The following is a 26,089-nucleotide window of genomic DNA, read 5'->3' as shown; positions in this document are numbered from 1 at the left end:
ACACACAGGCATAGTGTAATGATAGACCAGAAGTTGGCAAACTTCTGCAAAGGACCCGATAGTAAATATTTTGGCTTGTCAGCCAGATCATCTGTCACAACTACTCACCTCTGCCACTGGACCTCAAAAGCAGCCATAGACTAGAGGATAAGTAACCAATGGGCATGGCTGTATTTGGCCCAAAGGTCTTACTTTGGCAGCCCCTCCTATGGACAGTAAGTTCTGCAGATTTTGTAGGATAGCCATGGAAGGTTTTACTGAGGACTTGCGACTTGAGCAAAGCCCTGAAGAATGGCTACGATTTGACAGGTAGAGAATGAGCAATTGAATAAAATGATAAACCAGGCGATACAGGGAATGTGTACGAGACACTGAGCAAAGCAGCCTAGCTAGTGGTTAGACACCTGGTTCCTCATTGACTAGATTCCTATTATGGGATATTTGTGAACATAAAGGACCGAGGCAGCCCTGTCCTTAAGCTTGTATCCAGTACACTGGGCAAATATAGTCATCATACCCACCTCAGTTGGTGGATACTTATGGGTGGGGACTGTGAGTAATTCATCTGCTTCCTACCCTGGCAGAAAGGTAATTACCTGCCTTTCTCTAGAATTAAATTGCCTAGGTTTGCTTCCCAGCTTCATCACTGTGAGTCTCACTCTCCACATCTGTAAAACAGGGATATTATTATATTATTATGAGGATAATCCGTGTAAAGTGATGAGTACAGTAGTACTCGTAATAGTAAAAGCTCAGGAAATCGTAGCTGTTCAGTTTATAACCTCTAAAGTAGATTAGAAATATTAGTATTGTTTTGTCGGAATTATTTTAGATTCCTAAAGTGAGTATATGTTCAGGATAGCTTGACTGTTTTACTTTGTGTAAATAGGTCAAACTGATGAGTTTTTGAAAAGCTGTAGATGGTAGAAATATTTGCTTCCCTTAGCCTTGTCTCTGGAGAACAAGAGCATATCCATGAGAGATGATAGCCGTAGTTCATACTGCCTTATGTGGCTAAAAATCCCAAGGTCAAAATTCTAGGTTAAAGTGATTGTAGGTTAGCAGTGCCCCAGGTGCAAAAGCATATCCTTTCTGGAAGAACAATAGACTTTAAACTCAGGCCTCATAGGCTTCCCCCAGATGAATTCCAAGGAACATGAGTTAACAGCAACAGTAACAAAACCCCTCATAACAGTACCAGGAGTGAGACTCAGTAGGAGTAAGAGACAACAAATAAAAGAATCAGTTTGCAGTAAAGACTTTAGGTATTAGATTTAGCAGATACAAACTATAAACATTTTTATAATACATAATGTAATTTTTAGGAGAATTAAAGCAAGTGTAGGTAGAAACGAGTATTGGAACAAGAGACTATCACAGTTGACCAGATTTTTGTTTGTTTGTTTTTTTAAAGAACCAATATGTGCAGTAATAGGGTCTGGGTATTTGGTGGCTCCCATCTTGCTTCTGACAGACACACATACACACAAACACAGTATTAAATGTGTTCCTCTGTTTTAACTTATACCATTCAACCAACATTTCTGTACCAAGCACAATGGTAGGCACTGGCAGAGAAGACTACAAACGCAATGAAGAGATGGTGCTTGTCTTTTTTTTTTTTTTCTTTTTTTACATTTATTTATTTTTTGAGAGACATAGAAAGACAGAGCACAAGTTGGCGAGGGGCAGAGAGAGAAGCGGACACAGAATCCGAAGCAGGCTCCAGGCTCTGAGCTGTCAGCACAGAGCCTGACGCGGGGCTCGAACTCACAAACCGTGAGATCATGACCTGAGCCGAAGTCAGACGCCCAACCCAAGTGAGCCACCCAGGCGCCCCGAGATGGTGTCTTTAAGGAGCCTATAGTAGACTCTGGCCTTTGTTTTCCGAAGGTGATCAGTCTTTGGAAGGCTGAAGACAAAAGACAATGGAGACTATAGACTTACTGGCCTAACAAGATTTTTTTGGCCGCCATTTTACTGCCCACGCATAGCTAGGTCTGTCCTCCAACATACCGGTCAACGCAATTCACCTAGACCAAAAATGACTCAGTACATCCTGAGTACAGAAGTGCCCACTATTTTGGAGTTATTCTTGCACTGGCATACTCCTTTGATACCAGAGATTTCTGTAGATTCTGGTCTTTGTAAGCTCCCTTCTACCTGGAACTGCTAACTCGCTGCCCAAAGCATTCATCTACAGAAAGATAAGGTAATACTTCAACAGGAAAACTGGACATTTGCCCACAGGCCTTTAATCACTTTGAGAAGTAACTAAAATACAGCAAATGTTTATTAATTCTGGAAATTCTAACTTACTGTAGTAAAGAAATTGATATATGCATGTATAAGACTCAAGTGAAATCACTGATGTCAGGAAGAATGAAGTACTGAAGGGCCATGGGGAAAGAGTGACATTTGTCTGAGTGGGTGCTTGAGGAAGGCTTCAAAGAAGAGGTGGCATCTGAACTGGAGTTCAGAAGATGAATGGGATATTGATAGTTGGCTAAGGGGGTGGAGGTCATAGAGAGTATTCCAGATGGAGAGAAAAGCATGAAAAAAGATACAGAGACTTAAAAGTATTAGGACTGTTTCTGCCAAGGTGAGAAATGTGGCTGGAAATCTAGGTAAGTGGGACTCATTTCCCCATTGTGGACTTTCCTCTATTTACCCCCTCTACTCTCATTTTACCCTGTTACTGTGCTTTTCTTTTTGTTCACTTGGGATGACCCCTGGCGAGATACTTGGTGGGGAAGAACTTTCCTGTGCATATTAGTGGGATTATCAGAAATAGAATATTTATGTGACTATGAACCAGATTTTCATATGCATTACTAAATAATATCTTGGATCGGGTGGTTGGGGAATGTTTTTCAGGTTGAAAATATCCTCTTGCATGACCGAGGCCACTACGTCCTGTGTGACTTTGGAAGCGCCACCAACAAATTTCAGAATCCACAAACTGAGGGAGTCAATGCAGTAGAAGATGAGATTAAGAAGTAAGCCTTTCCTCTTCTCTTGGAGTTTCGTCCATTTGCAGATCAGCAACATTACTTTCAGCTTCTGGATGAGACGGTCAGGGTGGAAAGACCAGGGTGCTAGTCATGGCCCCCCTTGTCTCAGAGCATCGTGTTGGGCAGTGGGATTGTTTGATTTTAAGAGGAGGCTGTCGAGTGGTTTGCAAGCGTTGGTCAATAGCGTAAAATGAAGGAGTCATACAGCACTTTATCAATGGACCAGTGGTCACTGTACTTAGATATTTTGACTTAAGTCACACAGCCCTTAAAAAGCTGAATGGTACACAAACCATAGAGTTACTGTGATGTTTTTAAGCGGAATCACAACAACTATGACATTATCAGTCAGTTGGATGTGCTTTTCACTGAACCCTGCATTGCTGTGTATTCCTTCTTGCTCCTAAGGAGGTCACCAATCTAATGGAATTAATGGTAAGTAGGAATGTGAAGTCTCTACAGATACTGAATCACTGACTGCCATGAGAAAAAGCTTCTTTAAATTTCTGGCTCCAGTTAAGAACCTGACCCATTTTACCCTATTGTCAAGAGTGTTAGATTTTTCACAGGCCATAATACTACTAATAATCCAGAAGTCTAGTATGCACACCTGTATCCTGACCCTCAGTCTCCTTTCCTGCATCACTCTTGGCAGCCAAGCCTGGGGTGGGAAGACTTCCGGTCCAAGGCTCTGGTGGACACCTAGAGCACGGTGCCCTGTGTGCTTTAGAGACTCAAGCAGCATAAGTCACGTGCTTGGCCACACCAAGACGCTCTTTGAAGCGGAGCTTGTACTCCTCTTTCCTTGAGCCAGAGATAAGGGGAAAACTCTTGCTTCATTCCTCTTCCGGCAGCAGAGATTCGTCCACCTCCCACCTCAGCTATTCTTTCTGCTGTTGTGCAGTGTCTCAGCCAGTATTACACATCAGCATTGAGCCACACTTAAGGAAATTACTATTTTTAAAAACAAATCAGCAAGACATGATATCGAACAGTAAGGATTTGCAGAAGAAGATTTTTTCTTTTGAGGACCCAAGAAAAGTTGCTTTTAGAGTTTATTGAAGTGCCTTAGCGTCTGGGTGAGACGCACACGCTCTCACATAGAAGGGCTGCTTCTAAAGGGCCATGGGTGTGTACCCAGGACAGCTTTTCATTTTATCTACACTACTATTTCCTACTCTCTTCTGCAGATTGCTCCCAGGGAACTAGACTTTATTAATAGAAACATAAATGTATTTAAAAAGTATTTCTGCTACCCCTGGTTTTTAACGATAGCATTGACATATTTAACAAAAACCAAATCTCTTGATTGTAGATACACAACGCTGTCCTATCGAGCACCAGAAATGGTCAACCTGTACAGTGGCAAAATCATCACTACGAAGGCAGACATTTGGGTAGGTGTCAACTAACCTATCCGCATCTCAGATACCAGCAGTCTTGACTGTAAATTCCCAAGTCTAATCCAGGCAGTGCCATAGCAAGCGTGGCCACTGTACCATATCACTGTCTCCCTATCTCTCAGAGTTATTCTCGGGGTGACCTGCCACTGCTCCGTGAAGCATGTCAAAGGAAATTATTTTAGAGCTCTGTGAAAATTATTCAGGTGACCTGCCCATTATTTAGGTGGTTTTCATATATGTGTTACTAGTTTCTAAGAGCAAAATAACTGAAATACTTGTTCTTTTTCGGAACACCATTTGGTAATGCTGGTAGAAATATCGTAACTCAGCAGCTAAATAGTGGTGCTGAGTTCTAAATTCAGGTTTCTTCTAATAGGTTAATAGTACGTAGCTTTTATATCTGCTAGTAAGTGTGGATGATGCCAGTATGTCTCAGTAGACCCATTTGCAGTTATGGTAAATAAACCACTCGTAGCAATCTGCTTTATTTTTTTTAGGCTCTTGGATGTTTGTTGTATAAATTATGCTACTTCACTTTGCCATTTGGAGAGAGTCAGGTGGCAATTTGTGACGGAAACTTCACAATTCCTGATAACTCTCGATATTCCCAAGACATGCACTGCCTAATTAGTAAGTATCTCAGGTTTCTGGTTTCATATTTTTATCTCCAATCTCTAGGAATGAACTGGGGGGACAAAGGGATTAGATCCCAGGAGTGATGGGTTGGATGCAAAGATAGATAAGTCGATAATAGTGGGTCACTCAAAGATAATACCACAGTGTCTAGTTAGAGTGGTAGGTCTTTTTGCTAGAAATCTAAACTCTCTTAGGCTTGAGCAGAAATCCTAACAGTGCTTTGAGCAGTACAGTACCGCTCTGTTCTCTTGCAGTCAGTATGAAAGAGTCCAGCTGACTCCTATCAAGTGATAAGAAATTCATCTCTGCAAAACTGGAAGCAACTCAAATTGAAATGATTGCTGTGCGTTGGCTGGAGTGAATACATAATTAAGACTGTATAACTCTGTGGGACTAGGTTTTTTTTCTCTCTTTAGGTTAATCCCTGGATTTTGATAACAAGCATTTAAGCTCAACGCTTTGTTTGAAATGTTTTTTAAGATTCCCCACTCTTTTGCATCGTCACAGCAAGCATATGTACTAATTCATTAACCAGATGGCAGAACAAGCAATCTTTGCACAAGCCCTTGTGCGCAAATGTGAAAGAGATGTTTTGTCATCTTTTTGCATTGGTCAAGGGATTCAGCATCTGAATTTTAACCATTATGGGTTATAAATCTTGAGTGACCCAGTTTGGGTCCTGGGTGGGGCTGTACTGAAGAAAACAGAAGCAAATGTGGGGTGGAGCACCTGACATTTGTTAAGGGCCTACTTGTACCTTATTTAATTCTTCAAGTCTTATGTAGTAAATATAATTATCCCCGTTATACAAATGAGGAAACTGAGGCTGAGACAGTATAGGTAACTTACCCAAGTTAACATAGTTACAGCTTTGCTCAAAACAAACAAACAAACAAACAAACAAACAAAAAAACCCCCAAAATAAAAACATAGTTACAGTTTTGAGATGACTACCTATTCCACTGTGCCAATTTTATCAATCAACTTCTTCTGTTTATTAACCAAAAAAAGGAGGGAGAGGGTATTTAAACAAATGGACTATGGCATTTAATGGTTGTTGAATTGTTTTCAGAGGTAAAGCATTAGAGTAGTCCCTCCTTATCCGTGGTTGGCCTTCCACGGTTTTAGTTACCCACAGTTGACTGCAGTAGGAAGCAGATGGTCCTTCTTTTGACATCTAGTCAGAAAGGTCAGTAGTAACCTAACATTACGTCACTGTGCCTGTGTCATTCACCTCATTTCATCTCACCACGTAGGCATGTTGTGCTCTCACATTGTCACAAGAAGGGTGAGTTCAGTATAATGAGATGTTTTGAGAGAGAGAGAGAGAGGCCACTTTCACATAACTTTTATTGCAGCATATTGTTATAATGGCGCTACTTTATTATTGTTGTTAATCTCTGACTGTACCTAACTTATAAATTGAGCTTTGTCATAGGTGTGTGTGTAGAAGAGAAAACAGTATATATGGGATTCAGTACTATCCGCAGTTTCAGGCGTCCACTGGGGGTCTTGGACCGTGTCCCCCATGGATAAGGAGGGACTACTGTTCTAGAATTGCAGCTTCGTAAATGAAGGTTGGAAGGAGATAGATAAGAAAATGGCCAAATTTGATGCTAGAATGGTAGGATAATTTTGTAATACATTTTTTTTTTCACATTTGGACAGCACGTTCATACTGGGAAAAGCAAGTCTTTGACACTGACATCTTTCCAAGCTCTGACCTATTTCAGTTTACAAACTACTTGAAGATTCCATGGTCTCTCTAACGTCACAGTTCTAAAATTTATTGTGACTGCCCATTTACTCCCAATACACAGTTCCCCTCTGTTTTCAGTTTCTATCAGTGGTGTCACCATTCAAGCCTGGATAACTGAAGTTTAAGGTTTAGATCTGGCTCATAAGACAGAGTAAAGAGTCAGCCATTTTCTAAGCAGCATTCTTTCTTTGGAGTTTCTCCTGGTCCCATCCCATTCTCTGTTCCCATCACTGTCACCACGGTATATAGAGACTTGGCCAACTCATGCCTGTACTGGTGGACTGGCCAGCTGTCTCCCTCCTCCCTCAGTCGTCCGAGCACCGCTTCACCATGAGATCAGTCTTACGGAATGCCACCCTGTCAGGTCCCTATTAGTAAACGTCATGATTTGCCAGTGGTCCTACAGTAGGGCCCAGCTTCTCAGCGTGGCATTTCAGACCCTTCATACTCTGGTTCCCCACCCCCACCCACCCGGCCTAATTTCCCTCTGTTCCCTGACAAGGAAATCTGTTTTGTCCTTCTGGCACCTGCATTTCCTCACAACAGGGCACTCTTTTGCCTTTCTTCAAGTCTGTTTTTGCCCAGACAGACTGTTCTCTCATCGAGAATATCTTTTTCTCCTCTTTCCCTTGACTGACTAAACTCTTTCGTGCCTTCAAGGCCCAGCCCAAACCCTGCTTCTTCTGTAAGTCCTCCGCAAGACTGCAGCCTCATCAGTCTTGCCTGCACTTGGTGTTCAAACCATTCATTTGATTCCTCAAACAGTAAATTGCCTTGCATTGTTGTTGGTGTGTATGCATGTGTCTGTCTTTGTGTCTTCAGAAAGATTTTTTCCTGGGGATTTTTCCAGCTTCAGGGCAGAAGCTTAAAGGACCTGGAAATAAACAAGTGTTCTATAGATCATGTAAAAGTAGAGATGTGTTTATTATTTTGTAATTTCTTTTAGAATGGAAACCAGTTAATATCTCCAACAAAGGAATAATAAGTCAGTTCTTAAATTTTTTTCTCTTTTTTTTAAATATGAAATTTATTGTCAGATTTGTTTCTATACAACACCCAGGCTCATCCCGACAGGTGCCCTCCTCGATGCCCATCACCCACCCTCCCCTCCCTCCCACTCCCCATCAACCCTCAGTTTGTTCTCAGTTTTTAAGAGTCTCTTATGGTTTGGCTCTCTCCCTCTCTAACTATTTTTTTTTTCCTTCCCCTCCCCCATGGTCTTCTGTTAAGTTTCTTTTTTTTTTTTTAAGATATAATAATTTTATTTTATTTTATTTTATTTTTTGTTTTGTTTTTCTGTTTTTTTTGTTTTTTTTATTTTTTTTCAATATATGAAATTTATTGTCAAATTGGTTTCCATACAACACCCAGTGCTCATCCCAAAAGGTGCCCTCCTCAATACCCATCACCCACCCTCGCCTCCCTCCCACCCCCCATCAACCCTCAGTTTGTTCTCAGTTTTTAACAGTCTCTTATGCTTTGGCTCTCTCCCACTCTAACCTCTTTTTTTTTTTTTTTCCCTTCCCCTCCCCCATGGGTTTCTGTTAAGTTTCTCAGGATCCACATAAGAGTGAAAACGTATGGTATCTGTCTTTCTCTGTATGACTTATTTCACTTAGCATCACACTCTCCAGTTCCATCCACGTTGCTACAAAAGGCCATATTTCATTCTTTCTCATTGCCACATAGTATTCCATTGTGTATATATCAGGGAAATACAAATCAAAACCACACTGAGATACCACCTCATGCCAGTCAGAGTGGCTAAAATGAACAAATCAGGAGACTATAGATGCTGGAGAGGATGTGGAGAAACGGGAACCCTCTTGCACTGTTGGTGGGAATGCAGACTCCACTCTGGAAAACAGTGTGGAGGTTCCTCAAAAAATTAAAAATAGATTTACCCTGTGACCCAGCAATAGCACTGCTGGGAATTTACCCAAGGGATACAGGAGTGCTGATGCATAGGGGCACTTGTACCCCAATGTCTATGGTCAGTTCTTAAAGTTTGAGTTTTGAAGGGCACCTGACTGGCTCATTCAGTGGAACATGAGATTCTTGATCTCAGGGTTGTGAGTTCTAGCCCCACGTAAGGAGTAGAGATTACTAAAAGAAGAAGAAGAAAAGGAGGAGGAGGAAGAGGAAGAAGAAAAGAAAGTGAAAAAAAAACCCACTGAGTTTTGATTATAATTATCAAGGATAATCATTTGTTTAGCAAGATATCATGAACTAAGGAAGGCAGAAGCAAGACTCCATAACTTCCTAGGTACCAGAATATGAAGGTGGTAACTTTCATATTGAGAGTTTGCTTGAGTCCCTGTTGTACAAGTCACAGAAGGTGAACTTCAGGTATCTTTGTACAGTTCAGAAATTTTGTTACTTTCTTGTGGATGTTACAAATGTTCGGGAAGTTATAGCTTTCATTTCTGAGAAGGGAGGAAAAGAGCTAATTATACTGTCTAACTTTTATGAGAAATAAAAGTGAAAATAACATTTGGTAACAGAAATTATACTTCCTAGCTAATATAATAAGTATTAGAATATTATTAAGTAAATTCACATATGTTTGCCTTAGGGTATATGTTGGAACCAGACCCTGACAAAAGGCCAGATATTTACCAGGTGTCCTACTTCTCATTCAAACTACTCAAGAAAGAATGCCCAATTCCTAATGTACAGGTATGTGAAAGATGCTTTTTAGGGGAAGTAAACATTATCAAATTGTTGTTTAAAATTCCTGAGGTGTTAACCAGCTGCTTAACAATTATAGATGTCCTTTGTTTTATCTGATAGGGGGTGTTCAACCAAAGCTAAGTATGAAGCAATTACTATAAAGAGAACCCAATTTTCCCATAGAATTTAACTATGGCAATTTAAACTAAGGCAATTACACCAAAAAAAAAAAAAAAAAAAAAAAGAGAGAAAGCTCCCTCAGGACTGAGTTGAACACTTTGGGTGAAGATTGACCAACTTATTGTCTTGTCAACTTCCTGAGTTCACTAAGATCCAAGTGCCTACTGTATTTACCTAGCAGTGGTAAGGCAGGCTGGTTTCCTGAGGCAGGCCTCTGGACTTGCCCACATACCTACTGGAACGCAAGCCTCTTGTCCCTTGTCCCTTTTCTCCTTTATTGCAGCAGAACTTTCTTGATTCTGCTTCTGCTGTCTGCCACCTATAACACACTCCTTTTCCACCACCCTCCCCACACACATCAGGCCATAAGAATGTTTTCTACACTTTAGTAATCCTAAGCTCTACACTCAGCAGCTTTCAGAGTACAGTGCTTGCAAACACCCTTTTTATGGTCTTAGCATATTTTTCATGTCATATTGTGATCCAGCTCCCTTGAACATCTTACTAATGGCTGCCGTAATAAATAAGTTCTAATCTGAAATTATCTTCTCAATTTTCCCAATAATGAACTTTTGATGTCACTGTGGGGGCTTGAGGGTGCCAATAAAGAACACTCCTCTTTCACTCCCACATTTGGAATCAGATGTGGGAATCATTCAGATGGAACTCAGAATATTGGCTTTATTACTAATAAGATTGACTCAGAGAACGTAGCTTGACCAGTCAGGCTCCCTAACATTAGATCCACATGACTGAGCTGGGAGTGCCTGATTCTGGAGAGAAGGCTCTACCCTAAAGGAGGGAGCGCACAGGTGAGCCAGGCAAGCTCACTTTTTTCTCCCAGTCCTATCAGTCAAATAAGTTATGCTCCTTTCTTGGGAGAGGAATGTTTGGAGAGTGGAAGAGAAGCAAGGAGAGATATTCTAGCAGAAATTCTCCCCACCTGGAAACATGAAGGAAATGGGCGATCCCTCCTAAAAGCCTAAATATGTACTATTGCTAGTATTCCATTTGTTGGGCTTCCAGATTAAAATGAGGAATCCTGTACAGGAACCCAACATGGCCTTGTTTTTCTTTTGCTGTCCTCCTTCCCCATTCATAAGTTAAATAACCTGAAACATAATTGAAAGCATTCAGATTGGTAACCAGTTTTTAAAAAGTCAGCTGCATGAGACACCTGGGTGGCTCAGTTGGTTAAGTGTCGGACTTCAGCTCAGGTCATGAACTTGCAGTTCATGAGTTCAAGCCCCGCATCAGGCTCTGTGCTCACAGCTCAGAGCCTAGAGCCTGCTTCAGATTCTGTCTCCCTCTCTCTCTGGCCCTCCCCTGCTCACACTGTCTCTCTCTTTCTCAAATAAATAAACATTAAAAAAAAAAGAAAAAGCTTCACAAGTCTCAGGCCATTTGGTTCTCAGCAGTGCTAAGCAGTTGTCATGTGGTCAGGGACAATAGGACTCCCTTGAGAGCCAGTATTAGGTGGCCGGCGCAGAATCCAGCTGGGAGGAGTTCTACTGGCCTTGTGGGTTGAAGGGTGCCTCACGCACCGTGAGAGGCACTGGCTCAGCAACCAGATGGGTCGTAGCCGTGGTTTTCTCCCAGCGTTCAAGCAGAAGACGGAGTGAACCCCGGCTGGGTGCACTGATGGTTAGCACTGACTTCTCTTAAGGTCTAGCTGATAGCTTAAATGCTAACACAGGTTACAGACATCTCTTCCCCATTCCTTTCGTAACATCACCTCTAAGCTGTGCACAAGGAAGCGAAGGGTCCAGAAGGTTGGGAGGAGGCAGGGGTGGAGTGTGCTGCACACAGGCTGCTCTGTACTCCTCTCCGATACGCTGCCTCCCTGAGTGGGGCTGAGTCTGGTGCGATCTACCTTTGGTTGACTTCCCTTCCCTCTAATAGACATCAGGGTCTGGAAGCCCCTCTGGGACACCCTGACATGTATTTCCATCGGCCCAGTCATACTGGTTATTCTTTTATAAAGAAATCTGCAATGTCCTTTTCTGGTTTCCTTTCAATTTTCTAGAACTCTCCCATTCCTGCAAAGCTTCCTGAACCAGTGAAAGCCAGTGAGGCAGCTGCAAAAAAGACCCAGCCAAAGGCCAGGTAAGAAGTGCCTGCCTGAGCATGCACATGTCCTGCACCCGCTGCCACAGTGGCAAGGGAAGGTGCCTTGTGACTGTTAACACTGCCGAGGCCCGAGGCCACACAGAGCAGGAGAGCAAGTTCTGTCTCTTCTAGGCAGAAACTGTTCTGTGGGAGTGCAGGGAGGAACATAGTGAAACACAGTGATATACATTTGAAAGAGAATCAAGAACTCCGCAGCTGTTTCTTTTGCTTGGGAAGAGGCACAGGGGCATTCAGAGACGAGGCAACAGCAGACTTTAAATACTGCTAGTACCAGAGGGTCCTAGACGTGTGTCCTGACCCTCGTGTAGCCTGGTTCACCGCCCTAGTCCTTCACCTCCCCTTCTTTCTTACTTCCTGTGGCCCTGGGCATATCAGGAGAGTGCAGGTCAAGGCACTGACTCCATGAACAACAGCAGGAGAGCTTGTGGAGCTTAGTTAATCACATACCATGGGGTGTGGGGTCTTTGAAGAAACAAAGGCCAAGAGAGGATTGAAGAAGCTAGGATTTTATTTGGCTGTGAGAGAAATTAGGGAGGGAGCCACAGAAGGCTGGGAGAATCATCAGAAGGCAATGGAAGTCTAGACCAGAGAGAGGAAGGAAGATTGGGTGGCAGTGACCTAGAAACTGCCACACAATTTAAAGAAGGTTCACCAAAGGTGTCCGGGAATCCTCAAGCCAAGGTCAGCTACCAGAGGAGTCCCGGTGTTCCAGAAACAGGCCAACTTTAATATCCCTGTGACTGGGGTGCGAAGGCTGACAGCAGCCTGTGGGAAGCATGGCCTCAGAGCGAACATGGCAGTGGATTTCAGGGGCACAGCAGCTGGGGCACATGGTCTTTGCACCCCTTACATGTTGAAGGTCTGCAGGGCATATCCTCATGGCTGCCATGCTTCCAAATGGCAAATGCTGAGGGTAGTCGAGGAGATGTTTTATGCCTTTTTTTTTCTACTGTGTTCCTATGCCAAGGAAACATTACCAGCAAACTATCAACAGGGTACCTTAGATGGGAATATGTGAATTTTCATAGAAGAGTAAAATAATTTCTACATTTTAAAACATTCTTAAATACTTATAGAATAAATATAAATGCTGATGTGGCTCTAAAATACTTCTTTTTAACAAACTTAGCAAACTGTATCCATGTTGTTATTTTGTAGTCTTTCTTACCTAACTCTGCCATGCTCACCTCTGGAAATTTCTTTGGGGGCTGATTTGATTAGCTGAGCATTTGGGTTTATGGGCATATGTCACCAGGCCCAAATATGGTGGGTACTGAGGCTAAGCAAGGATCCATTCTCGCAAAGCCCACACATTTATAACAGTGACAGTAACCTACCATTTGAGTGGTGCTCTGAGTGTAAAATGGAGACAATAATACCTGCCTCATATGGCAGATGTGAACAGCAAATGCATCAGTCCCGTGAAACTGTTCTATAAGCTGTAGAGTGCCCAAGCTGTTGGTTTGTATGGATTCAGTAATGCTGCGAGAATACACAGACCTTACAGCCAAGAGATTTGGGTTATCTATAATTTACAATGATTTCATTTGTGTTCTTATATTTACTCCCCAGTCCTGAGCGGTGAGTTTTTCTTTCTAACTCTAGTTTTGAAGTAACCACTCTTCACTGAGGCATCATGTGTACCAGACCATACCAAGTTCTTTATATAAATAAGATGACTTTATTTTCCTTGAAATGAATCTATGAGTTATTGCTGTTGTTCTCATTTTACAGATGAGGAAACAGACTCCGAATTTTAAGTTGCCCAAGGCAGTTAATCAATGTGGTTAGTAAGAAACCCAGAACTTCAGCATCCATACTCTGCTCTGTACGTTAAGTGATTTGTTCACAAGCACATAGATAGGACAACGTAGAGCCAGAGCTTCTGGCCTCAGGGTCTGTATTTTTTCACAGCACATTGAAGTCATATAGACTAACATTTTGAGTACTCTACAGTTCATAAGAACAGGTTTACAGTCATTGATGCATTTGATGTTCACATCTGCCTCATGATGTATTATTTTCTCATTTTTACACATAAGGGACCCAAGGCAAGAAGAAGTAAAATGACATACCTATTATTGCACAGTTAACGGGGAGCTAAACTCAAATATAGTTTTGTTTGACTCCAAATCCCTTTATCTCTAGGATGTTACCCTTAAGAGAAATCCATCCAGTGTGGAGGTTCTTAGTATTTGGTTTCTATAGAAGTCTCTTTGACTCTCTCACCCTTAGCTGTATTTTTCTTACACCCTTTTCCTCTTCTCCAAATCTGTCCCGTTTTGCCTCCTACCCTTTCCCAGGTTACAGCCCCCCTAAATAAAATAGCTTTTATATTATCAGTTTTCTACCCCGCACAAGAACATCCTTCTAGCAGGATTTCAGAGGAAAAGCCTCAGGGTCCACAATGGAGATACGTCATAGGGAAGGACATGGGGCCGGCTACTTTGCTTCCTGCTTTGCATTTCATGGAGGCTGTGCCACACATATTTTGGAAATATTCATGAATCTTTTTTGGCCTTAACTTTAGTTATACTCTAAAGTGCTTTTTCAAAAGACAACTACTGTGATGTACCTGGGTGGCTTAGTTGATTGAACGTCTGAGTCTTGATTTTGGCTCAGGTCATGATCCCAGGGTTGTGGGATCAAGCTCTGCATTGGGATGCTGAGCATGGAACCTGCTTAAGATTCATTCTCTCTCTCTCTCTCTCTCTCTCTCTCTCTCTCTCTCTCTCTCTTCCCCTCTCCCCTGCTCATGCTCTCTCTCTAAAATATTCTTGGAGGGGCACCTGGGTGGCTCAGTCAGTTAAGCATCCGACTTCGGCTCAGGTGATGATCTCACGGTTCGTGGGTTTGAGCCCCATGTCAGGCTCTGTGCTGACAGCTCAGAGCCTAGAGCCTGCTTCAGATTCTGTGTCTCCCTCTCTCTCTGCCCCTCCCCTGCTCACTCTGTCTCTCTCTCTCTCTCTCTCTCTCTCTATCTCTCTAAAATAAATAAACTTTTAAAAAAATTTAAAAAATAAAATAAAAATGTTTTTAATTTAAAATACGTTAAAAAAAAAAACAAACAAAAAAACGTCAACTGCTCTGATCTGAGTTAGGTAGTAGCCAGCTGCCTGGACTGCTCTAAATGAATGGAAGTTACCGTCTGAACTTTAGCACCATCATAAGGAGCAAGTAGACCATACAGCAGTCCTCCCTGTATTAATTTGGATTAGATTTGGCTGTGAGTTAAAGAAAGTCCAAAATGATAGTGGGTCATATAAGATAGATATTTACCTTTTCTTTCAAGTAAGCAAAGTCTGGAGGTAAGTAGTCCATGCCATCTCTATGATTGTGGCCGTGACCTCACAGACCAAGATGGTAGCATCCCTGCTCCAAGCAACAGGATGAAGGGATAGCCAAAGAAGAAGAGAGACAAATGGCATACACTACTTATTTCTTAAGGTTTCTAGAAATTACCGTATAACAATCTGGTTTCCCATGGAGGGTCAAAACTTAGATGCATTGGCCACACCTGATTATAAGAGAGGCTAGGCAATGTGATTTTTACTCTGTGGCCCGGTGCCCAGCTAAAAAAAAAAATTTTAATTGAAATATATTTGACGTATAACATTGTATAAATTTAATGTGTACAAGAGCTAAGCATTTTATTACCCTGGAAAGAAGAACACGTGTATTGAAGGAAATAGATATGTGTCATATTCCCCAAATCCTTTATCTTAAACTATTTACTTATTCCTTTTAGTTGCCTATTGGATTCACTCATTTGCATGCTTTTTATTGTAGAGAGACTATTTTGACATGGTATTAGAAGGGTCCCAAGGTTAGATTAGCTAGAGAAACATTGTATTCTGTATAGTGCTGTCTTCGAAGTTCTGCATACACATTCACAGGTGAAAAGTTCTTCTGGAAAGAAGTCTGCTTGGTATATTTTGAACAGTGTGTTAAAACTTATTTCCCACCAAACCTTTCTTCATAACATCTTGTAACACATAATACCCGGTGGAACACCCTTTGGCAGATGTCGATTAAGCAGATCTGGAAGATTTGGATAGGTGTGGATGGGAAAGCCAATCAATCTATCAAGTACTCTGTCTACCCCTCCCCACCTTCCCACACTTTAACATGAATCTGTTTTCTCCCCTTTCCTTTCCTAGACTGACAGATCCCATTCCCACAACAGAGACTTCAATTGCACCACGTCAGAGGCCTAAGGCTGGGCAGACTCAGCCAAACCCAGGAATCCTTCCCATCCAGCCAGCTTTGACACCTCGAAAGAGGGCCACAGTTCAGCCCCTGCCCCAGGTTGCAGGTCAGTAACTAGGTTGGTTTGAAATTTGGTATACCTCTTTGTTATCCTGGACATTACAGAAGTCTTGGGAAGCCTACTTTTGCTTCAGGAATGGAATTCAGAGGCACAAAAGAAATAATGGTTTGCCTTCAGGAACAGGAGGTGAACTCCCATTGAAATTATATGGCAAGTGGTTGTCCAAAGGAGAATCCTCTCACTGAATTTTGTGGGGGACCTCCATGACCACTGAAGCCTGATAACTCATTTTTTCTAGTCTTGGTCCTCATTTTGTGGCTTGGTCCATTCATCCCATGCCTTCCTTTTTATTTCCTATATTTCTCTTTGCTTTTAAAGAAACAAGACCCTCCTCTTTTTGACAGAGGAATTGTTTCTTTAATGTTCTGTCTCTTAAAGTATCTGTTACCACTCTGTTTTGGTATTCTGGTTCTAATAAGATAACTTAGTTTAGAGGATCTAAATTATCAAGTAACTGAACTTAGTCATTACTTCCCCTATTAGGAAGCTGTTTTTAATGAATTTGGTAGTTATCTGCTTATAGCCAGGCATCTAGACTGGGGTTGCATAACTTATGTGTAAAACATCAAAGAATGCTTTTGTCCTAAAGCATGCCAGTAAGTGCAAAGATCACGTTTGTGTGCAGGGGCATCTTACTGAACCTTGTTTTGAAAAATATGAAGCACATAGTTTAGCAAGAAGAAGTGCGAAGACAGGAGCACGTGGATCTTGGGGCTGTTGGTCCACTTATCACCCCCCTCTTTATTGCTTTGGCAAGAGAGAAAGCAAGCCGTTTTCGTCTGGAAGAATTTTGGGCCTTTATATGGAGTTTATTCTCATTACAGGATCCAGCAATCAGTCTGGCCTTTTAGCCAGTGTTCCCCAACCCAAAACCCAGCCCCAACCCAGCCAGCCTCTACCGCAGTCTCAGCCCAAGCAGCCACAGGCTCCACCCACCCCACAGCAGACGCCTCCCACTCCAGCCCAGGCTCTGCCCACTCCAGCCCAGGCCACCCCCCAGCACCAGCAGCAACTCTTCCTCAAGCAGCAACAGCAGCCACAGCCACAGCAGCAGCAGCCACCGCCATCTTCCCAGCAGCCTGCAGGCACGTTTTACCAGCAGCAGCAGCAGCAGCAGCAGGCTCAGCAGGCTCAACAGGTAAGCTGTTCACAGTCTTCTTTTGCTTGGCATATCTAAGACAGTGCTGCGAAAAGGCCCAGTAGGTACAGGCATCTTCCTTGAGAAGCCCTGGGAAGGCAGAGAGCCACTAGACATGACATCATTGCTTCTCCCAGAGGTAAATACTAGAAAACACTGAGTAGTGGAGCCGTCACTGGGACACTCACACCCCTTTCTCTTCACCTGGATGGAGGAACCTCAGCAAGGGAGATATTTTTCGAGAGAGAGAGAGAGTGAGTGAGAGAGTGCACAAGCAAAAGAGCATGAGCAGGGAAGGGGCAGAGAGAGAGGGAGACAGAGGATCCAAAGCAGGCTCCGCACTGTGAGCACAGAGCCTGATGTGGGGCTTGAACTCACAAACCTCGAGACCATGACCTGAGCCGAAGTCTGACACTTAACTGACTGAGCCACCCAGGTGCCCCTCAAGGGAAATATTTTAAGGACTCTTCTCTCTTCTTTTTCTAATACAACTGCATCGTTACCATACTAAAATATTTCTTATTATTATCAAATATCCAGTAACATTTAACTCTTCCTGATGTCTCATGATTTAAGTTGGCTTGTTAGACACAGGATCCAAACAAGGTCCACCACATGTTATCTTTAGTTGTGATATATCTTTTTTCTATCATTATCTTTTCATATATCTTTTCTACATTTTTTTACTATGAACATATTCATTTTATAATGACTGACGTATCTTTTAAGTCTCCTTTTATTCACATATGCCATCTCCCTCCCTCTTTTTTTCCCCCCTCTGCCATTCAGTTTTTTGAAGAAACTGGGTCATTTGTCCTGTAGTATTTTCCATCTCTGGATTTGGCTGATGCATCTGTGTGGTCACTTAATATGTTCCTCCATCCTCTGTGTAAACTGGTAATTTTTTGAGGCTTGCTCCATATTTGATTCAGTTGACTCATTCTTTGTTCTTCTGGTTGTATCACATCAGGAGGCGTATAAAGTCTGGTTGTCTTCTCTTTTATTAATATTAAGATCAGTCAGGGAGTTTGGTGTCTGTCTGATCCATTCATTTAATGCCCCTGATCAGTTTAGCAGCCACTGCTGATCATTTCCTAAGTCCATTAACTCCTTAGGGACGGCAACATGGTGGTATGCTAACCTTCCCCCTCTTCCCTGAGGGGCTGGAATTTTTCTGTGAAGAATTTTTCTCAACTACTTGATGACCCTGAAGTACTGTTTATACAGAAAAGGTAGAAAAAATGCTTGATTCTTTTCCCCCGTGTTTACCAGTTTTCAGAATGGATTTGTTCCTAGTGTCATCTGATGGTGAACAAAGAGGTTTCTGTTCTGTTTTAGCATCATCATGAACTCAGGGATTTTAACATATTTGATACATTTCCATGCATTGCCATTTTAAACATTTTATTTTGATGCTTGAATTGCCCCAGCTTTGGCCAGTGGAAGTCTTTTCAGATTGACTCTTGGGTCCTTTGGTGGTGACCCAGCCGTCTTTAATGGTTTCCTTGCTATTTAGTGTAACAAGCCCTTCCAGGGTCACTCTGCCCTTGACCTCGACCTGGATTTCTCTGAAGGAGCTCCATTTCCTTTTAATGGAAATCATATTTAGAGACCACAATCTTGTTACTAAAGATATTCATTTGCTAATAGGTTGGTTATTGTTTTTAAGCCTTTTCAGTGGATACTTGGGAAATGTATTTTGTTCGTTTTGTTCTGTTAATAGAATATACACCATGAATCCATGGTATTAAGATTTCTTTGCCTTTTTCATTCTTAGAATGTTTAGCTCATTATTTTCTGCAGAGTTTGGCTATAAATTTGATACACAGGTTTATTTGTTTCATTTTGCTTTTGATTTATAGTTATTGCTGAATTTTGGTTTAATTTTGTTTCATTAAAATATAAAACAGTAACAGAATTTCAAAGTTAAATCTACAGAATTCTGTCCACTCCATCCTGTAATAGAGAGAGAGAGCCCTCATTCCTGTTTACAACTTGAGTATTCCCTTTTAAAATTTTTTTTTAACGTTTATTTTTGAGACAGAGAGAGACAGAGAATGAACAGGGGAGGGGCAGAGAGAGAGGGAGACACAAAATCCGAAACAGACTCCAGGCTCTGAGTGGTCAGCACAGAGCCCGACACGGGGCTCGAACTCACAGACCGTGAGATCATAACCTGAGCCGAAGTCGGACGCTTAACCGACCAAGCCACCCAGGCGCCCCAAGAGTATTCCCTTTTAAAGACACATAGCATGGTTTATTCGACCAGTCCCCTGTTGATAAACATTTGGTTGTTTCCAGCATTTTGCAGTTATAAACAGGCAGCTATTTATTGACATCACCTTCTTTGCTAACCCTTTACCTTTGCCCCAGGAGGCAAACAGTGTCCTCTCAGTTAACTCTACAACTAAGTAACAGTGTTTGGGAAGTTCAAAGACAAGATCTTGACTTTTGTTAACCAGTAGGCCCTTGTTTGACCTCTGTGCGTGTATGCTTACTCTGTGTGTGTGTGTGTGTGTGTGTGTGTGTGTGTGTGTGTGTGTGTGTGTAGCACACAGTGCTTGGCAGTGCAAAGTAGAGGGATGGATAAGAAGTATCTGTATCCTGAGGCAGGGAGAATATAACTTGAAACAATTAGTTATCAGTGTGAGATCAAATATCCGTAAGTGCGGTAGAGTGTACTGAACATTTTGAATGTTTAAAGGTGGAAGAGTTAGTAAGATAGAGCTGTTGGGACATAATTTTCAGAAGGGCTTGGAAGGACTCTATTAGCTGGGCTAGGATTTAGGTCATTCTTTTCGGTGTCATCACTGCTTCATCCTGTTCACGAAGCATTTTGATCGTGGCTGCTCCCAAATCCCTTTATAAGCGGGATTACCTCTGTGATTGGGAGATGATTTATTAGCTTCTGTTACACTCCAGCATGGGGAGTCACAAGCTGCCCAGTCAAATGGAAGCCCTCAGGCTCGCCGTAGAAACCCACCCGGAAGCCAGTGTGCAGTGCAGGAGGCAGCACCGTGCAATGGATGCAGCCTGGCAGTGGAAGGTGCCGCCGGGTCCATTGTAATGCCCCAAGGTTCCCCTCGTGAGTTGTCAGGCCAAGCTAAAAGACTTCTGCCCACCCTTGCCTTTGGCCTCGGACTGGGCTTAGTTGTGACTGAGAAATTTGTGTCTTGCGGAACATTGTTCAGAGACAGGCTTTCTTCACCTCCCGCTTTCTTGCCGCTCCCCCTGCTTAGTTTCAGGCAGTACACCCAGCAGCCCAGCAACCAGCAATTGCCCAGTTCCCTGTGGTGTCCCAAGGAGGCTCTCAACAGCAGCTGATACAGAACTTCTACCAGCAACAACAGCAGCAGCAGCAGCAGCAGCAGCAGCAGCAGCAGCTGGCCACGACCCTGCATCAGCAGCAGCTGCTGACTCAGCAGGCCGCCCTGCAGCAGAAGAGTGCTGTGGCAGCAGCACAGCAGCCCCAGACACAGCCGGCCGCAGCCCCACAGCCACCACCGGCCCAGGAGCCAGCGGTAAGAGCCAGCCAGGGCTCAGAGCAGAAGAGCACACAGTGAGGGCGGGCGAGAAGGTGGAAACCCGGCGGGGGGGCTGGGGCAGGGCCCCTGTTTAGGCTGGGCCTCTTCCCTATTCTTATAGTTCAAATATTTGATTTTTTTCTCTTGATATTTTCCAAGGTCATGATGAAGTATTCTGTAGAAGATAGAGGTTCTAAAAAAGATGATCCTAGGCCACTGATGAAGTGAACATTTTTATTTGTAATTCTAAAATTAGACTGGCAGAAAGAGTTGCCTGTTGTCTCTATCAGTGCCACTGATGAGCAGTCAAGGGCCTGGGTAGGATTAGAGCTAACCCCTTTCCCTTCGAGGGCCAGTTTGGCCATCGTGGCCTTTTCAATCTCTGGAGGTTGGTGTGGGCTCCCAGCTTTACCCTGAGTCCTGAGGGTGCTTTATTTATTCTTTGTCTTGGATGACATTACCAGCCACCTCATTGAAGTCTACTGTGCAGCCGCCTTCGGGGGCCTCCTTGCTGGGACTGTTGACCGCGGCCTAACCCTCTGGGTCTCTAGGCATCTGAGTACTGTTTGAGCCGCCTTGCCATGCTAGAAACTGGGCGTGTCCACTTCTAGAGACTGCCTGACTACAGCATCAGAACCCCTGCCTCCTCTCCTGATTGATCTGTACAGCTTCGGCATTCTCAGGCACATGGTGTTTGGCCTCTACTAAGTGCTCTTAATTCTGTACCCACGTATTTCTGAGTGACAGTGAAGAAAATATCATGGTGATAGAAAAAAGGCACTTTATGTATCCAGCCAATAGAGTATCACAGCTACTCTCTTATTCCCAGGGAAGTCCAACTACTAGACAAATGAAAGAAAAGTAAGAAGTCATCTTTCTGAGGATTGGTTTCTAATAGAGTCTTGTCGCCCATCTCAAACCAAAAAAAACCTTTATTCCTTCAAAAGGAAGCAGTACCGTAAATAGATTGTCTTCTTTGAGCCTCAGCTAAGTGCGTATTCAGTGTCTTTACACCTTCGTTTCTAAAACAGCACAGTCTTCCTGCAGGCGTGTGGTAGACAGCCACTCTCTGTGTTTTTAACAAGACCTAAAGTTAATGGAAAAAGTGTTTTTAAAAAATTATTATATGATGTTGGGAGTTGAGATATTAATTGTCTAGTCTAATCCCCTTGTTTAATGGAATTGGAAACTAGGCCCAGGCCAGCAAGGGATTACTCAAGACACACAGACTGACAACAGCAGAGCAAGGGAAGGAACCAAAGAATCCTGATCTGCGTTCAAGGATAATAACAAAGATGCTCATCCAGGGGGATGAAATGATCAACAGCCATTGACTACACTTCTTATAAGGTTCCCCCTTACTGTCCCTCTTTTGGGAATGAAATTATGAACCTTCTCCATGTTCCTTGGCTGAAAACATACTTTGAGCACTTGGCTCGAGAGTATTCTGTTGAGGGGACGAAGAAGGAATGGGAGCAGAGCATGCTTCTAGCCAGGAGCCAGAGAGCTTCCCAAATTTGCCTTTCTCCAGTGACCCTTGGCAGGACTTCCCTGGAGAAGCAAGTGAGTGCATGTAAAAGATACCCTGCAGCCACCTTAAAGCAATAATCTGCAAAGGGAAAATGGCAGCCTAACGTAGATACTTTATTGCAGTCTTATTAGTAATAGCCAAAAGAATGGAAGTCACCTAATTGTTCAAGAACCCAACTGTGCAGCCATTAAAAATCATGGTTATAAAGTCTGTACAACAGTATGAACACACTCATGAGGTAATGTTGAAATTGTGGGGAAAGTATGTACTTGACAAGAGACTTAAATATAAGATACCAAGAAGATAAGAAGAGTTGTATTAGAATACAGTACTAATTGTGGAATGGAAGTCGGAGTGTTTTTCCCCCTTTTGTATATATTCTTGCGTTCCTAGATCTGACTGTACTCCTTGTATAATTACATATTTTGTTCTTTAAAAAAATCTTTAGCAAGACCGACATCTGAGTCTGAGTCTGCTTTACTTCCCCTTCCACCGTGGTTTGTGTGTTCCTCCTCCCGCTTCCTAATCTTTGGCGGAGACATGATGGTGAAGAAAAAAGTCCTGAGCCTAGTAAGGAGACAAGGATTCTGTCCCCAGGTGACCCTGTGACCTTGAACAAGCAAGCACATAGCCTTAGGGTGCCTTGGTCTCGGTTCCTTTGAAGTGTGGGAGTTGGAATCTGTGCTCTCCAAGGTCCCTTTGACTCTCACATTCTTAGATTTGAAATGGCAGTAAAACTTTCTGCCTGGGAGTGCTTGGGTGGCTCAGTCAGTTGCTCCTGAGCAGCTGGGATTGAGCCCCGTGCTGGGCTCTGTGCTGAGCGTGGAGCCTGCTTAGGATTCTCTCTCTCGCTCTCGCTCTTGCTCTCGCTCTCTCCCTCTCTCCCCCTGCTCACTTGTGCACTCTCTAAAATTAAAAAACAAAACAAAACAAAACAAAACAAAAAACCTGTCTGCCTGACATGGTTGTTGGGAGGAGTAGCTGAATGGGTTGGAGTCATTTTGTATTCATAGATTGCTGTGATAGGTAAGGTGTCCTGACAATAGAAGCTCTGTTCTTCAGTGTGCTGCATACAGGGATAGGTAAGAGGAAGGGACAGTGTTCTCCAGAGAGTCTGGACTCTTCAAAATAAAGAGACTCAACAGTTAAGTATACCTTTCTCAAAGTAATGAATTATCTTAACCTGCAAAAATTAAGCTAATCCAGTTCTGTTTGTAAAGCCATTCTGGTCTCCGTGGGTACTGGCTTAAGGTTGGCTGTTGCAGGCACATCCTGAACCCCTGAAGGAAGTTTTGGAGCCAGAGCTCTGGTCTTTACAGGGCATTCTGCTTCTCCCTCAGAGGTGCCTCAGCTGCTTTACCCTCTGACCTTCGTTTGACTGATGTTTGAGCTTTATATTGTCATCCATTCAATTGGTGGGTGATTGTGTACTCAAACGTGCACATCACCTACCTCAGTAAAATTCAGACTCTGAATCAATATAAGGACAGAAAGTCCCAGGCTGCTCAGCATCCTGACCCAAGTAGCTGGACCCTCTGGTTCCCTTTCTCTCTCAGGACCTACCTTCGAAGACACAGAATGTGAAAACTGAGCTGTAGCATGGACGGGGCATCTTAATCTGAGATGAGGGACCAGAGGGAAGCGATAGTGAAATACCTGGGGCCTTCAAGATTCTAAATAATTCTGTCTCTGGACTGACAAAATTAAAGGGTTAGGTAGCCTTGTTAATACTATTTTTTGTTCCTCTTATTGATAATAGCACTTTGTAGATTGTGACTTAGGCTTCAAGTGTAACCAAGTGGCCACAAAGATGTTCCTATTGGCTTTTCTGTGGTGATGGTTTGTTCTGCCTCCTGAAAATGGCCCAAATCTCAAGACTCCTTGTGTTATTAGATCAGTTATCATCAAGCGCTTTTCAAATTTTTTATTTCTTACTAATATTATCTACCTGGTTCTTCAGTGCCTTTTCCAAACTGAAGGGTGGAACGGGTTAACCCCACTACCCCGATGCTGTACACATTTTCTCAGGGGAGGCACAGAAATAGAATCGTGTAGACCCACCTTATCAATGAAATAAAGAGGCTTAAGAACAAAATGAACAAAAAAAGCACTACCATTTATGAATCACAGTAGAATCCTAACTTACTCCTAACCAGTGGTCTGAGCTATATCAGAGTCGGGGGTCTCTTAGCAGGAATTATTCAGCTCAAATGTGTTTTAGCGGGGGGTGTGCCGTCATTGACTTCTGACCGTGGTGGTAGATTGTTTAAAACGTGCACGCTCTTTGGAGGCATTCTGAATGAGTTCCTTTGTGACCTTGGAAGCTGAAAGTGGTCCTGTAGGATACATTCTCGATTTTTGGAGTTAGAAATAGCTTCTGCAGTCTTATGCTCTGGACCGTATGCATGATTAGTCTGGATAACATTGCTGATGAACGCTGAAATTTACATAGAAGCATCAGATAAATAGCATGTTGGTATCAGTCCCAGAGTTAAAGCTCAGATTGTCAAAAACTGGGTTTCTTTCTTTCTGGTTGTTATTGGTAAATTCAGCTATTTGAATCCCATAGTAGCTCTCATGTGGCATTTTTTATTATGCTTGTCTGTTTATTTGTTTTTCCTCCCCCCCCCCACTTTTTTTGGGGGAGGTGGAGAACACTTGTCATTTTTCTTCCTAGCAGATTCAAGCCCCAGTAAGACAACAGCCAAAGGTTCAAACAACCCCACCTCCTGCCGTCCAGGGACAGAAACTCGGATCTCTCACTCCTCCATCATCCCCCAAGACCCAGCGTGCTGGGCACAGGCGGATTCTCAGTGACGTAACCCATAGTGCGGTCTTCGGGGTCCCTGCCAGCAAATCAACCCAGCTGCTCCAGGCAGCTGCAGCTGAGGCCAGCCTCAATAAGTCCAAGTATGCGGTGCTTCCTCTTTATCTTTCTTACTGCTGTGGGCCAGGGCTGCTGTGTGCCAGGGCTGTGTAATTCTTGGCATCTGCGTGTCGATGTGTGTAGATGTACATATAATGGTAGGTGTCTGTGTTTGTTAAGAAACTGAATTTGCCTGTAGTACGTAGACCATACTGATCTTAAGGAATAATTTCACATTTGCTTGACTGTTTCCATTCTCTCACCCATTTCATGTTCCACAGAGTATTTTTTAAACTTGTAGTCTGATCAAATCTCCATGCTGAAAATCTCTCATTTGGCTCCCCATTGCCTGTGGCTTATATCTGAACTCATTGGTTAACAGACCAAAGGCTGTTGTATCACATTGGTGGACTTGTCACTCTCCATCATCGCGAGCACTTTGTTCATCCTGTGCCCTCTCCCCAGACTGCCACTACCCTCCTTGTCCACCTAGGAAATGCTTATTTTTTTTCATCAAGATCCATGCAGAGATGACCTTTTCTTTGACCCCTTGGTATCATATATAAGTTTGTCTCAACCTTTTTTGAGCATGCATCACATTGTGTCATCATTATTTGTTTGTATGTCCAGCTGATCTAGCCTGTAAATTCCTCCAAGACAAGGACCGTGTCTTAACCTTTGTAAATCCAGTGACTGGCTTTGTGCCTGAAATAAAGTAGATAGCAATGAGTGCTCGCTAGGTAAATGCAATTTCAGACCCTCAGCTTTCTTGGAATCGTGTACTCTAATGTTAAAAATCTTTAAGTCATTAATTAAATGCAAAGTCTCAAGAGAGACTTTAGAAGAAAATTAGGTAATGATACCACAAGATAGTGATAACCGTCTTTGTTTCCCTTTAACTGTGA

The 26,089-nt window shown here is 42.9% G+C and overlaps 1 protein-coding gene across 21 annotated transcripts in view; it reads left to right on the top strand.

Moving 5' to 3' along the window:
- The window catches only part of AAK1 (AP2 associated kinase 1), a 166,157-nt gene that overhangs the window by 103,266 nt on the left and 36,802 nt on the right, over positions 1 to 26,089 (top strand). For 17 of the 21 annotated variants that reach the window (XM_019827334.3, XM_019827340.3, XM_045054331.1 and 14 more), the window contains 9 exons: positions 2,878 to 2,999; positions 4,330 to 4,411; positions 4,915 to 5,047; positions 9,388 to 9,491; positions 11,692 to 11,771; positions 15,956 to 16,110; positions 16,950 to 17,263; positions 20,503 to 20,784; positions 24,996 to 25,228. In XM_019827334.3, the coding sequence (XP_019682893.3) occupies positions 2,878 to 2,999; positions 4,330 to 4,411; positions 4,915 to 5,047; positions 9,388 to 9,491; positions 11,692 to 11,771; positions 15,956 to 16,110; positions 16,950 to 17,263; positions 20,503 to 20,784; positions 24,996 to 25,228 (1,505 nt within the window). The remainder of the gene's footprint in view (positions 1 to 2,877; positions 3,000 to 4,329; positions 4,412 to 4,914; positions 5,048 to 9,387; positions 9,492 to 11,691; positions 11,772 to 15,955; positions 16,111 to 16,949; positions 17,264 to 20,502; positions 20,785 to 24,995; positions 25,229 to 26,089) is intronic. The other 4 variants (XM_011281115.4, XM_019827332.3, XM_011281118.4 and 1 more) reach the window with 2 other exon arrangements.

The sequence above is a fragment of the Felis catus genome, chromosome A3, assembly GCF_018350175.1.
Source record: "Felis catus isolate Fca126 chromosome A3, F.catus_Fca126_mat1.0, whole genome shotgun sequence".
Lineage (NCBI taxonomy): Eukaryota > Metazoa > Chordata > Mammalia > Carnivora > Felidae > Felis > Felis catus.
The sequence above is the reverse complement of the archived record's forward strand: the minus strand, read 5'-3'. Positions and strand labels throughout refer to the sequence as shown.